The 12,199-nt window shown below is 40.5% G+C and overlaps 1 protein-coding gene across 4 annotated transcripts in view; it reads right to left on the reverse strand.

The window, feature by feature from the left end:
• AADAT (aminoadipate aminotransferase) overlaps positions 1-12,190 on the reverse strand; it is a 22,628-nt gene extending 10,438 nt beyond the window's left edge. For 2 of the 4 annotated variants that reach the window (XR_001361032.1, XM_005860787.2), the window contains exons 1-6: positions 11,827-12,188; positions 11,074-11,242; positions 9,173-9,305; positions 6,363-6,437; positions 3,121-3,330; positions 845-910 (exon numbers count right to left, since the gene is read on the reverse strand). Coding sequence is in view for 3 of the 4 variants with exons in the window: in XM_005860787.2 (XP_005860849.1) it covers positions 845-910; positions 3,121-3,330; positions 6,363-6,437; positions 9,173-9,305; positions 11,074-11,242; positions 11,827-11,893 (720 nt within the window). In the remaining variant the exon portion in view is untranslated. Of the gene's footprint in view, positions 1-844; positions 911-3,120; positions 3,331-6,362; positions 6,438-9,172; positions 9,306-11,073; positions 11,243-11,826 lie in introns of all 4 variants that reach the window. The other 2 variants (XM_014535227.1, XM_014535226.1) reach the window with 2 other exon arrangements.
• Between the last annotated feature and the right edge of the window lie 9 nt (positions 12,191-12,199).

The raw sequence follows: 12,199 nt of genomic DNA on the forward strand, positions 1-12,199 counted from the left end.
TCGGTTCCGGTCAGGGGCATGTGCCTTGGTTGCGGGCACGTCCCCAGTGGGGAGTGTGCGGGAGGCAGCTGATCGATGTTTCTCTCTCATCCATGTTTCTAGCTCTCTATCCTCCCTTCCTCTCTGTAAAAAATCAATAAAATATATTTAAAAAAAAAAAAGAGACTGGAGTTGAGGCCTGGCTGGTGAACAGTGGTTAGAGCATTGGTCCTAACTGAAGGGTCATGGGTTTGATTCCCAGTCAAGGGCACATACTTGGGTTGCAGGCTTGATCCCTGGCCTCAGTGGGGGCATGTGTGGAAAGCAACCAATCAATGCATCTTTTACATCGATATTCCTCTCTTTCTCTCTTCCCCTTCCTCCCTTCCACCACTCCCTCTAGAAATCAATGAAGAAAATACCCTCAGATGAGGATTAACAAAAGATGAGAGAGAGAGAGAGAGAGAGAGAGAGAGAGAGAGAGAGAGAGAGACTGAGATTGTAGTTGACACCCAAGAGGAAACCCACTTTAGATCCCTGGTACGATGATTAAGGAGCTATGCACTAGGATCTGGAGTTCAAGACCATTAGCCCTGACTTTCTCTCTCCAAATTTATGGTAGAGAGAACCACATACTATTTTTAAGCTAAGTAATTTCTGGAAAGAGGTGTAATATAAGAAATGAAAAGTACTAATTCCATAATTAAACTAAAAGACTAAAAATGTTGAAGTGGTAGCAAATTAAGAATCATTTTTAAAATTCCAATGTAAAAGTGGATTAGCAGCCAGGTTAAACTTAAAGGCAGGGCAATAACTTACAATAATTTATTTTTTAATTGTGAAACAACTTCACATCGTTACTTACCTTGTTGAACTGGAGAAAATAGTAAGGATCATCTTCTATTATGAGAAAATCATATTTTCTTGCAAGCTAAGAAAAGGTTAAAGTAATACAATTATTTCTTAAGAGCTATCTAAAATTAAAAGTATTTGGAATCATAATTCTTTGTATTCATTCATTCAAGAAGCTATTGAGTGCCTATTGCCTAGACAATGAAGATAAAGAGATAAAGCTCCAAAAGCTCTTGTTCTCATGGAACTTACATTCTAGTGGGAAAGACAGAATATACATAAGCCAATGGATCATGAACAGAAGAAATATTGGGTGGGGGACTTAAAGGCTAGGCGGACATTAAACGGGGTGATGTTTGAGAGAGAGAGAGAAAAAAACAGAGTAGCTATTTCAGGTTGAATCATGGGAAAACCCTTCCTGACAAGATAACACAAGATCTCAGAATGACAGGAGGGAGCCAGTTGTGCAAATATCACGGAAGAAGCTTATAGACTAAGGGAAGAGCAAGAGCAGGGACCCTTGGGTGAGACAAAAATTTGGCATATTAGAGAGAAGGCCAGTGGGCTGCAACAATGATGGTAAGAGACTGAGAATAGCTGAGCAGGTCACCTAGCTTTTGGATTTTATTTTCAACGCAAGGGGAAGCCACTGGGGGCCTGTAAACAGGACCATAGACTGGCTTTACATTTACATTTCAGCAGGGGAAGGACATGAGTGGCTGCTGCGTGGTTAGAGGTCAAGAGTGGAGGGCAGTGGGGTCCGGTAAGGAAACATCCCAATAGACCAGCAAGGGAAGAAGTTGGTGTGTGAGAGCAGTGGTAGTGGAGGGAAACGAATGGATTTGGATAAATATGTTGTCAGGAGAGTCTACAGAATGGATTAGATGTAGTGGGTGGGGGGAGGAGACGGGGAAAGAGAGGAATAAAAGGTAATGAATCATGCTGGCACAGTGTATGGAGATGAAGAATGGGAGGGGTTGTGAATGAGAGGTTTGGGGTGTGGCTGGCCAAAATCAAGAGCTCTGTGTGGCTATGTTAGGTTTGAAATGCCCATTAGACATTTACATGGGATGCTGGATACAGAAGTTGGATAGAGAAGTCTGGAGTTCAGGCATCTCCATCACAGAACGCAATTTACAGGCAGGCACAGAACTGAATGAGCGATGGAGCCCGGAGTGTGAAAAATAAGAATATGGCAGTACACACACACACACACACACACACACACTCAGTAAAAGGAATTTTTTGAAATATTACTATGATTCCATTATATGATTAATTTCTATATTACTTTAACATAGGCTTGGTACTTATGTTGAAAAACTATTCATGTGCAAGGGTCGGGATCATAGTCAGTGCCTATGCTCTCTCTCTCAAACATCACCCTGTTTAATGTCCACCTAGTCATTGTCTAGGCCAGTAGTTCTCAACCTGCGGGTCACGACCCCTTTGGGGGGTCGAACGACCCTTTCACAGGAGTCACCTAAGACCATCGGAAAACACATATATAATTACATATTGTTTTGTGATTAATCACTATGCTTTAATTATGTTCAATTTGTAACAATGAAAATACATCCTGCATATCAGATATTTACATTACGATTCATAACAGTAGCAAAATTACAGTTATGAAGTAGCAATGAAAATAATTTTATGGTTGGGGGTCACCACAACATGAGGACCTGTATTAAAGGGTCGCGGCATTAGGTTGAGAACCACTGGTCTAGGCAATAGGCCCTGACATAAAAAAGACTTTTCGGAAAAGCATGTTTCTCTTATTTTTCAAAGATTCCTGCATAGCTGCATATTTGCTTGATACTTCAAAAAAATGTTTATGGTGAAGAACTTAGGCATTGTTGTCAAGTCCCTAAAATAGATTCTACAAAGGGCACATGCCTCTTATTTTTCAAAGAATTTCTTTGTAAATTGAAGTGACAATGAGCAAGAAAGAAAAGGGACAAGTTGGAAATACAAATATATAAAATAATGAAAATCAAATATTGGGGTCAAATACTAAATGACCTCATAGAATTCAACATCAGACCAAGAATGCTATTTCTTTTTATGAAAATATCAAAGGGAAAGAAAAATCTTAGGGTTAACAAAGGCTGTAGTAAATTCTTGTGTTTAAATTTATTAGGATTCTTGGCATAGATGACTCCCTCTTATTAAAAATTATCTCCCTTGAAAGCAAGAGGCTAATAAGAGAGGAAACTTGCATAGTGCTCTTCTAAAAGGTCAAAAAGAAACAGGAACATAGCCACATAACACATTCTTTTAAAATACCTCATAGATTTCCTTTTTGCGGTTACTTGTTAATGACTTTCCAGTAGGGTTGTCGCCATTTGGGACAGTATAAAGAAATTTGGGGGTGTTTTTCTCGGGGTTCTTTGAATCTTCTGGTTTCCATTTGGAAAGTATTTCTTTGAGGGAGTCTGGAATAATCCCATATTCATCACTGGCAATGTTAATCATGTTGCAGCCCAGTGGTTGCAGCTGTTGAGCACATAGAAAAAAAGAAAGCCCAAGATTCAGACCTGATTACAAAATGTGTCATTGATTCTTATAATAACTAAGAATGTTACCCTTTATGCCCCTGAATACATAACCTGCAGTCAGCTCTACCGTCCGAGGGTTTAGGTTCTATATTCTAATTCTACTGTTGCCCTGTGCCAGATTCCGTTATTGTTCAATAATATCCCCTGTCAATTTCCAGAGTAAGGATCCTACTTCCTTGCTCAGGCTTGGCCATGTGTCTTGCTCTGGCCAATAAATTGTGGGTAGAAGTGATGTGTGTTCCTTCCAAGCAGAAGCTTCAAAATCCAGCCTGTGGTTCTCTGAAAAATTGTTTTACACAGTGGCTGCACCATTTTACATTTTCTTTTTTTTTTTAAATATATTTTATTGATTTTTTTACAGAGAGGAAGGGAGAGAGATAGAGAGTTAGAAACATCGATGAGAGAGAACCATCGATCAGCTGCCTCCTGCACATCTCCTACGGGGGATGTGCCCGCAACCCAGGTACATGCCCTTGACCGGAATCGAACCTGGGACCCTTCAGTCCGCAGGCCGACGCTCTATTCACTGAGCCAAACCGGTTTTGGCCCATTTTACATTTTCACTAACAATGTACAAGGATTTCAATTTCTCCACATATTTACCAATACTTACTATGTTCCACTCAAAAATAAAAGCCATCCTGGTGTGCAATAGTATCTTTTTGTGGTTTTGATTTTCATTTCTCTAATGACTAATGATATTGAATATTTTTTCATGTGCTTCCTGGCCATTGGTATATATTCTTTGGAAAAATGTCTATTCAAGTCTTTTGTCTATTTTTAAATTCATTTGTCTTTTGTTGTTGAGTTATAGGAGGTTTTTACTAGTATATATATTCTGCACAGTAAGCCTTTCTCGGATATATGATTTGCAAATATTTTCTCCCATTCTTTAGGCTGTCTTTTTGCTTTATTCATAATGTCCTTTGATGCTTCAAAGTCTTAATTTTTTTATGAAGCCCAATTATCTATTTATTTTTATTGTTGCTTGTGTTTTTATTGTCATCTAAGAATTTAGTGCCAAATTCAAGGTCAAGATTTGCCCTTATGTTTTCTTCTAAGAGTTCATAGTTTTAGCTCTTACATTTAGGTCTTTGATCCATTTTGAGTTAAAATTTTATGTGGTGTGAGGTAAGGGTCCAATTTCTTTCTTTTGGATGTGGAAATCCAGTTGTCCCATTACAATTTGTTGGAGACTTCTTTTCCTATTTATGGACTTGGTACCTTTGTCAAAATCAATTGGCCACAGATGTATGGGTTTACTTATGGGTTCTCAATTCTACTCCATTGAAATATTTGTCTACCCTTACACCAGTACCATACTGTTTTGATTATTGTAGCTTTGCAGTCGGTTTTAAAATGGGGAAGGGTGAAGCCTCCAACTATGTTTTCCTTTTTCAGGATTCTTATGGCCTCTTCCAATCCCATGTGAATTTGAGGATTGGCTTTCCTATATCTACAAAAAGGCTATTAGCATTTTGATAGGGATTGCGTTGAATCTGTAGATCACTTTGGCAGTTTTGGCATTTTAACAATATTAAGTCTTCCAACCCATAAATAGGTGATGTATTTTATTCTTTTGGATGTTATTATAAATGTAAAATGTATTTAAATTTTTTTTCAGATTGTTCACTGGAAAAAGAAATTTTTATAAAATCAATTACTATTATTATTTGTTAATCCTCACCTGAGGATATTTTTCCATTGATTTTTTTAGAGGGAGGGAAAAGGAGGGGAAGAGACAGAGAGTAATGCTTATATGACAGAGTTTGCCTCCCACATGCACCCTGGCTGGGGATCAAGCCTACAACTGAGATATGTGCTCTTGACCGGAATCCAACCCGTGACCCTTCAGTCCACAGGCTGACGCTCTACCCACCGAGCCAAACCAGCTAGGGCTATAATATCAATTTGATTTCTACTTAGGAATGTTGAGAAAATATGCCTTTCATTAAGATTAGCTAACTGCTTTATATATTTATTTTTGTAAAGATAATATTAAATTTGAGTAAAAGAGAGAACCAATAAAATATGAATCAATAAAGCATAAAAGTCATCTCCTTCAACTCCCCTATTTTAGGCTAGAATTACTTTAGCAACATTTGTGTTCGGTGGCAGTCAAGGGTAACTGAGCACCTGCAGTGATGGGCAGTCAGGTAAGGCTGTCAGGGAAGGCTCAGGGAGTCAGGGAAGGCTGATGGTTAGAAGTTGCTATACTGAGTTGAAGTTGTTTCCCTGTAGTTTCCAGCCTTTCCCAACTTAAGGACATGTACAAGCAAATCTAATTCTTCTGTCACATGGCTAACTTTTTTGTATTTGAGGATAATTCTCATGTTTGTTGAGTCTTCTGTTTTGGGGGAAAACAGCCACAGTTCCTAAAACCATTCATCATACGGTATAGTTTCCAGTTCCCTATTCACTCTGACTACTCTTCTCTGACTGCTCTAGTTTGTGAACATATCTATCCTAAAGTATTGTGCCCCAAACGAACCTAATTCTCAGCAGTGTGTTCTGACCAGTGCACAGCAGAGCCAGATGGTCAGTTCCTCTTTCTGGTTATTACAATCCCATTAATTTATCACTGGAGTGGAAAGTCTTCATTATACTATATTAGTTTACAGTTATAGTAAACTGACATATAACATGATTATACTTTGGCATATGGCAATTCAAGATGGTAATGAAAAAATAAATATTTGTAAATTAAATCACATTTCAAGTGAAATATTAAGAAAACTGGACATGATTTTATACAACCTAATTTAAGCATGTATTCATTTAAATTTGGTAAAAAGAAATGTATAAAGTGGAGGGTATATTTAAATGGTCATATGTCATTTATGATTCTCCTGTTTACAGGTGAAAGACATTATTTTATTTTTCAGTGGACAGGTCATTCTAATGATGCAATGGTTTTTTTCCTATTTATTATAAGAAAGAGAGCTGCCTTTTGTAGAAATGTATACTCACAGCTTGAAGTGTTCCTGAATAAACAGGTTCATTTAGGAGGATATTATCTCCACGATTAATGATCATTTCAAACACCTGACAAAAGAAGAATAGGTTGGCTTGCATAGTATTGTTTCCTTTCTTAGAACCCCTTCGCTCCACCACCCCCCATTTTAGATTTAACTCATTAGGATTATAGAGTAGGAGTTGGCAAATATTCTGTAAAGTGTCAGAGAGTACATATTTTGTGGGCCATAGTGTCCCTGTGGTAACTACTTATCTCTGTCTCCGTAGTGAGAAAGAGCCACAGACAATATGTAAACCAGTGAGTGTGGCTACGTTCCAATAAAACTCTATTTACAAAATCAGATGAAGGCTGGATTTGCCTCTCAAGCCATAGTAGCCAACCTCTGTTCTAGGTTTAGATAAAAAATAACAACTGGTTTGGCTCCCAAAATTCATTTTATCCTTTTATTCCTTCTTTGAAAATATTTACCATAAGGCAGTCCTGTATAAGGTATGATGATAGGATGATGAACATGACATAGTTTTTACTGTCATAGAGGTACTAGTCCAGGAAAGCTAGACACTAATTAAATAATTACTCAAATAAATGTATATTTAAAAGTGATGAATGCTATTAAATTCAGGTGTGCAATGTTATAAAAGCTCATTGTAGGAGCTCTTGGGCATTGAGGAAACTCAGGGTGTTCAGAGCGGTTTCCCTGAGGAAGTGATGAGTTGGGGTAGGGTTGACAATAGGTACATTTTGAGAAACTGAAAGAATTCTGTGGCATGAAGCAGAGTGTAAAGAGGAGAATGGAATGAGATGAGACAAAAGTGGGCAGAACCCATACCATGCAGGCGCTAGGCCAGTGATGGCAAACCTTTTGAGCTCGGCATGCCAGCATTTTGAAAAACCCTAACTTAACTCTGGTGCCATGTCACATACAGAAATTTTTTGATATTTGCAACCATAGTAAAACAAAGATTTATATTTTTGATATTTATTTTATATATTTAAATGCCATTTAACAAAGAAAAATCAACCCCAAAAATGAGTTCGCGTGTCACCTCTGACACGTGTGTCATAGGTTCGCCATCACTGCGCTAGGCCAAGCGAGACCAGTAAGAATTTTAAGTAGAGTGTGGAAAGGTGGAATCACATGGTCAGATCTGCTTTTTGAGAAGTTCATTCTGGCTGTAATCAAACAGGATTAAAGAGGAATGGAATACATGTAGAGAGTTTGGGAAGGTTTTATGATTATTTGGGACAGATAAGAGAAGTCTGAACTAGGGTAACGACAGTGGATTTGGAGAGGAGAACTGAGAGGTATTTTGGAAGCCAAAACCAACAGAACATAATTATGGACTACAGGGACACAAGGAAGAGGAAGTGTCAAGAATGACTCCTAGATTTTTGGCAATGGAACTACTAGATAGATGGTGAGAGTAGTGCCATTCACTGAAAAGCAGACCCAAAAAGTTGTCCATGTCTGAGGAGTGTGTTTTGGTTTGAGGTGTCTTCAACACATCTTGTGATGATGTCAGGTGGACAGATATACAAATGGACTTGAAAGGAACTTGGAAGTTACTAGCATCTGATTGATCACATGGGTGTGAATGGAAGCACCAAGAGATGGTGAATAGATGAAGGGGAGCAGGGGTTCCAGGGCTGAGTCTTGAGGAACTCCAATAAATAATGGCTGTGTAGAGACCACTGCCACAGAGGCAGGCGGGTGGGCCGGCAGAGAGCTGTTCCATGTGGTGCTGAGAGCACTAGAGGAGGAGAGCGGTTCAAAAGGATGGGGAGGTCAACAGTGTTCAAGGATATTTAGAGGTCAAGTAAGACAAAGGTTGAGAAATCTTAGGAGGTTTTGCAGTCAGTATGATGCATACTGACATCAATAGAGCCAGATAATAGATCTTTCCAGCCTAAACAAAGGGGTCTATTATGACTAAATTTTACATAAATCATGGAATAATCCTTTCTTGCCTTGTATTGTTCACAATTCCCAGTTCAAGCCTCTCCTTTCTATCATGCTAACAACCTACATCTTTTTTTAAAAAAAGAAGTATAACTTTTTTATTGATTTCAGAGAGGAAGGGAGAGGGAGAGAAGAGATAGAAACATCAAGGATGAGAGAGAATTATTGATCGGTTGCCTCCTGCATGCCCCACACTGGAGATTGAGCCTGCAACCCAAAGCATGTGCCTTGACTTCGAATTGAACTGTGACCTTCTGGTTCATAGGTCAATGCTGAACCACTGAGCCATGCTGGCTGGGTGATAAACACTGCCTTTATAGTTATTCAAGGTGTGTGTACACAGTTTTTGGGGGGACACCCTATAGAGCTAGAGAAGCACAGCCAGGAGGAAGACAAGACACAAGCAGTAGTGAGCACAGATAATTTATGTAAGCAGACACACAAAGGCATCACATTTCACCTGAGGAGTATCAGGATATGCCCTCTAAAGAATTTAAAAATTATATTGAAATCTCATAACTAAAATAACATAGAACAAAATGTAACCCAAATCTTTGAGCCAGGTAAAATTAAGCAATGATCACTAATGGTTTTGGTAGGAGTTGAGTACTCCTTTAGTGGGAACCTGTTTGAATGACTCATAGCTCTCAGTCAGTGACCACATGTTCTAGGTGTAAGAAAAATCAGGTTGGTGGATGTCTTTAAGTTCCCTGTTTATAATTCTAAGTAAAGACAAGAAGACTACCAGAAATTCACAAAACATGGTCCTCTTGCTTGTCAGTGAGAGATGACTGTATTTATGGAAATACTTGATTTTTAATGTGAGGTACCTTTCAGTCTTACCTTACAAAGACCTTCTTGGCTGCCAGTTGTGACACATATATCCATTTGTCCTTGACTGGATGGATAATGGAGGGTGGGAGGATTATGCAATTTTACTTGTAACTGTTTTAGCCAGGACAACAGCTCTGGGATTCTAAAGCATAAAATGTATTTTCAAATTTATAGAAGTAAATGTCATAATATTAGTAGAGAGGAATTAAATGGTAGCTATATACTAGGTACTTTATACATTCAATTTCAAAATCCTCAAACACTTTTTGCAATTATTAATATTCTCTATTTCAAAGATAAGGCAACAGATGTAGAGATTAAAAGATTCACATAAAGTCAGTCAGCTGATATTTGAATCTACATCTTTCTTAGTCTAAAGACCTATAGTTTTTATTTTACAATAGAGCAAACACTTAATAATTGATTCTTTGTTCTACTCAGGAAAATTTCCATAAACTACCTAGAAATTCAGGCCCCCAAAGTTCTTTGTATCATGGAAGGGAAGATCTATGTATATAATACGTATCTATCCTATATAATAAAAGGCCAGTATGCAAATCAACCAAACAGAGGAATGAACGGTTGCTATGACGTGCACTGACCACCAGGGGGCAGACACTCAACGCAGGAGCTGTCCCCTGGTGGTCAGTGCACTCCCACAGGGGGAGCATCGCTCAGCCAGAAGCCCTGAGCTGGGCTCACAGCTGGCGAGCGCAGCAGCAGTGGCGGAAGCCTCTCCTGCCTCTGTGGCAGCGCTAAGGAAATCTGACTGCCGTGAGCCTAAGCCGTCAGTCGGACATCCCCTGAGGGCTCCCAGACTGTGAGAGTGCGCAGGCCAGGCTAAGGGACCGCCCCGAGTCCACGAAATTTGTGCACTCAGGGCCTCTAGTCTATCTATATAAAAGCCTAAGCGACCGAACGACTGGTCGCTATGATGCGCACTGACCACCAGGGGACAGATGCTTAACACACAGGATCAGGCTCCCTTTTGTCTGGATTGGGCCTGAGGGGATCAGGCCGAAACCTGCTATCCGACATCCCCCGAGGGGTCCCAGATTGCAAGAGGGTGCATGCCAGGCCGAGGGACCCCTATTAATTCATATATATAGGATGTCCCCAAAAATGCATACACACACTTTGAATAAATATAAAGGCAGTGTTCATTAAAATACATTTCATTTTCAAAATTGAGCTATCAGATTGTTAAAGTATGAATACATTTTGGGGGGATACTCTGTATAAAACCTATATTACATCTCAATATAGTTTTCCATCACAGTAACTCTATAAATTATCATTATAGGATCAGCTAAGAAAAATCTTAAAGAATGTGTTGTAGCTTGCCTTTAAGAATGAAAGACATTTGAACTGAAGGCAATGTGTTTGCATAGCTGGGAAGGGAACAAACTTCTTAGAAAATTGCCCAGCATTTAAAATTGCTGCTTCCTGGATCATCCTTTTCCTCCCTTCTTCTAACTTGCTTCTTCACCCATCTCTCTCTCTCTCTCTCTCTCTCTCTCTCTGTAGGGCAGGGGTTCTCAACCTGGGGGTCGAACGACCCTTTCACAGGGGTCGCCTAAGACCATCGGAAAACACGTATATAATTACATATTGTTTTTGTGATTAATCACCATGCTTTAATTATGTTCAATTTGTAACAATGAAATTGAGGGTCACCACAACATGAGGAACTGTATTAAAGGGAGGTTGAGAACCACTGCTCTAGGGTGAGAAGTCACCGAGGAGCATTCAATATCCTGTTGCTTTTCATTCTTCTTTGAAAACTCTTCCCCAAACCTTCCTAACTGTTGAATACTCCAGTTAAGAAAAAAGACAAAGTCACTTTATCCGTGGCCTTTAGAATATTGCTCATGAAAATGAGCCAGCAGAATTGTATTATCTATAGTTACCCAGCACTTTCAGAATACTGAAGGGCTCTCTTCATGATCTGTTCATCAAACTGGATGGTCTTCCCATTGTCTATGGTGATAGCAGCAGTCTTAAAAGGGAACGTGTTTGGATTTGGTGATCCAGTAGCCAAGGAGATGACAGATTTCGGTGCCCTGTTCTGTAGCTCAGCTACAATGAACATGGAAGAGAAGAAAAACTTTCACGGAAAACATTCCTAGTTCTGTATGTTGCATTACACTCAATAACACTGTCAAGTTAAACAATTTCTAGTGATAGGATGCTAATCTAACATAGACATAAAATAACTTTGTCGGGACCTACTTCACCGGTGGCGGAGCTGAGGCGTGGAGGTGTCCAACTAAGAAGGCAGAGTGATCAGGCTTATCTAGTTAAGCAAAGAGCCACAATACCAGAAAACCCTGCTCCATTTAGCCCCCACCTGTCTGTCTAGCTTCGTGGCTCACCCCTTTCTCGCCAATTTACCAGGCCTTCCCCACTCTGCACGCGGCTGCACACTGTGTCTAATCCCTCCTTAGGTCCCGGGAAGAGCCTTTTTAGACAGCACATCCTCTCTCTTACAAGGCCAAGTCCCACAACGGCCAGTTCTCGCTGCTGCTGCTCCCTCCCCGCCTTCAGTTCTAACTCCAGTGCATGTCTGCACTCAGAGCCTGGTTCACAGTGAGCTTTCACGGTTGAATGAATGCAACCATCACCCGCACCCCGGGGGGGAGGGACGCTGCCCCAGCACTCACTAAAGACGCGGATGGGAGAAGGCCGTCTGGCTGCGCTCCTCGCGGTGATGAACCGTGCGTAATTCATGTCTCCGATTCCCAAGCACCAGGCGCCTTCTTCAGTGGCTGCAGACTAGAACCACCGAACAGCCGCGTCAAGGGCTGCCTCTTCAATCTTGAAAAGACACCGTGGCTGACCGCCAGGCTTAGCCCGGGTCCTCGAGCGCAGTGCCGGCAGAGCGCCTCCGAAACTCCGGGCTGGATCCAGGCGGCACCGGGAGCCTGGGTTCTGCTCGGGCCTGGGGCGCGAGGCAAGATTAGCAAAGTCCACCCGCGGAGGATCGGTCCACTCGCTCTCGCGATCCCGCACCCCACGTGCTGCGGCCGCAGCATT

Source organism: Myotis brandtii, unplaced genomic scaffold (assembly GCF_000412655.1).
Source record: "Myotis brandtii unplaced genomic scaffold, ASM41265v1 scaffold14, whole genome shotgun sequence".
NCBI lineage: Eukaryota > Metazoa > Chordata > Mammalia > Chiroptera > Vespertilionidae > Myotis > Myotis brandtii.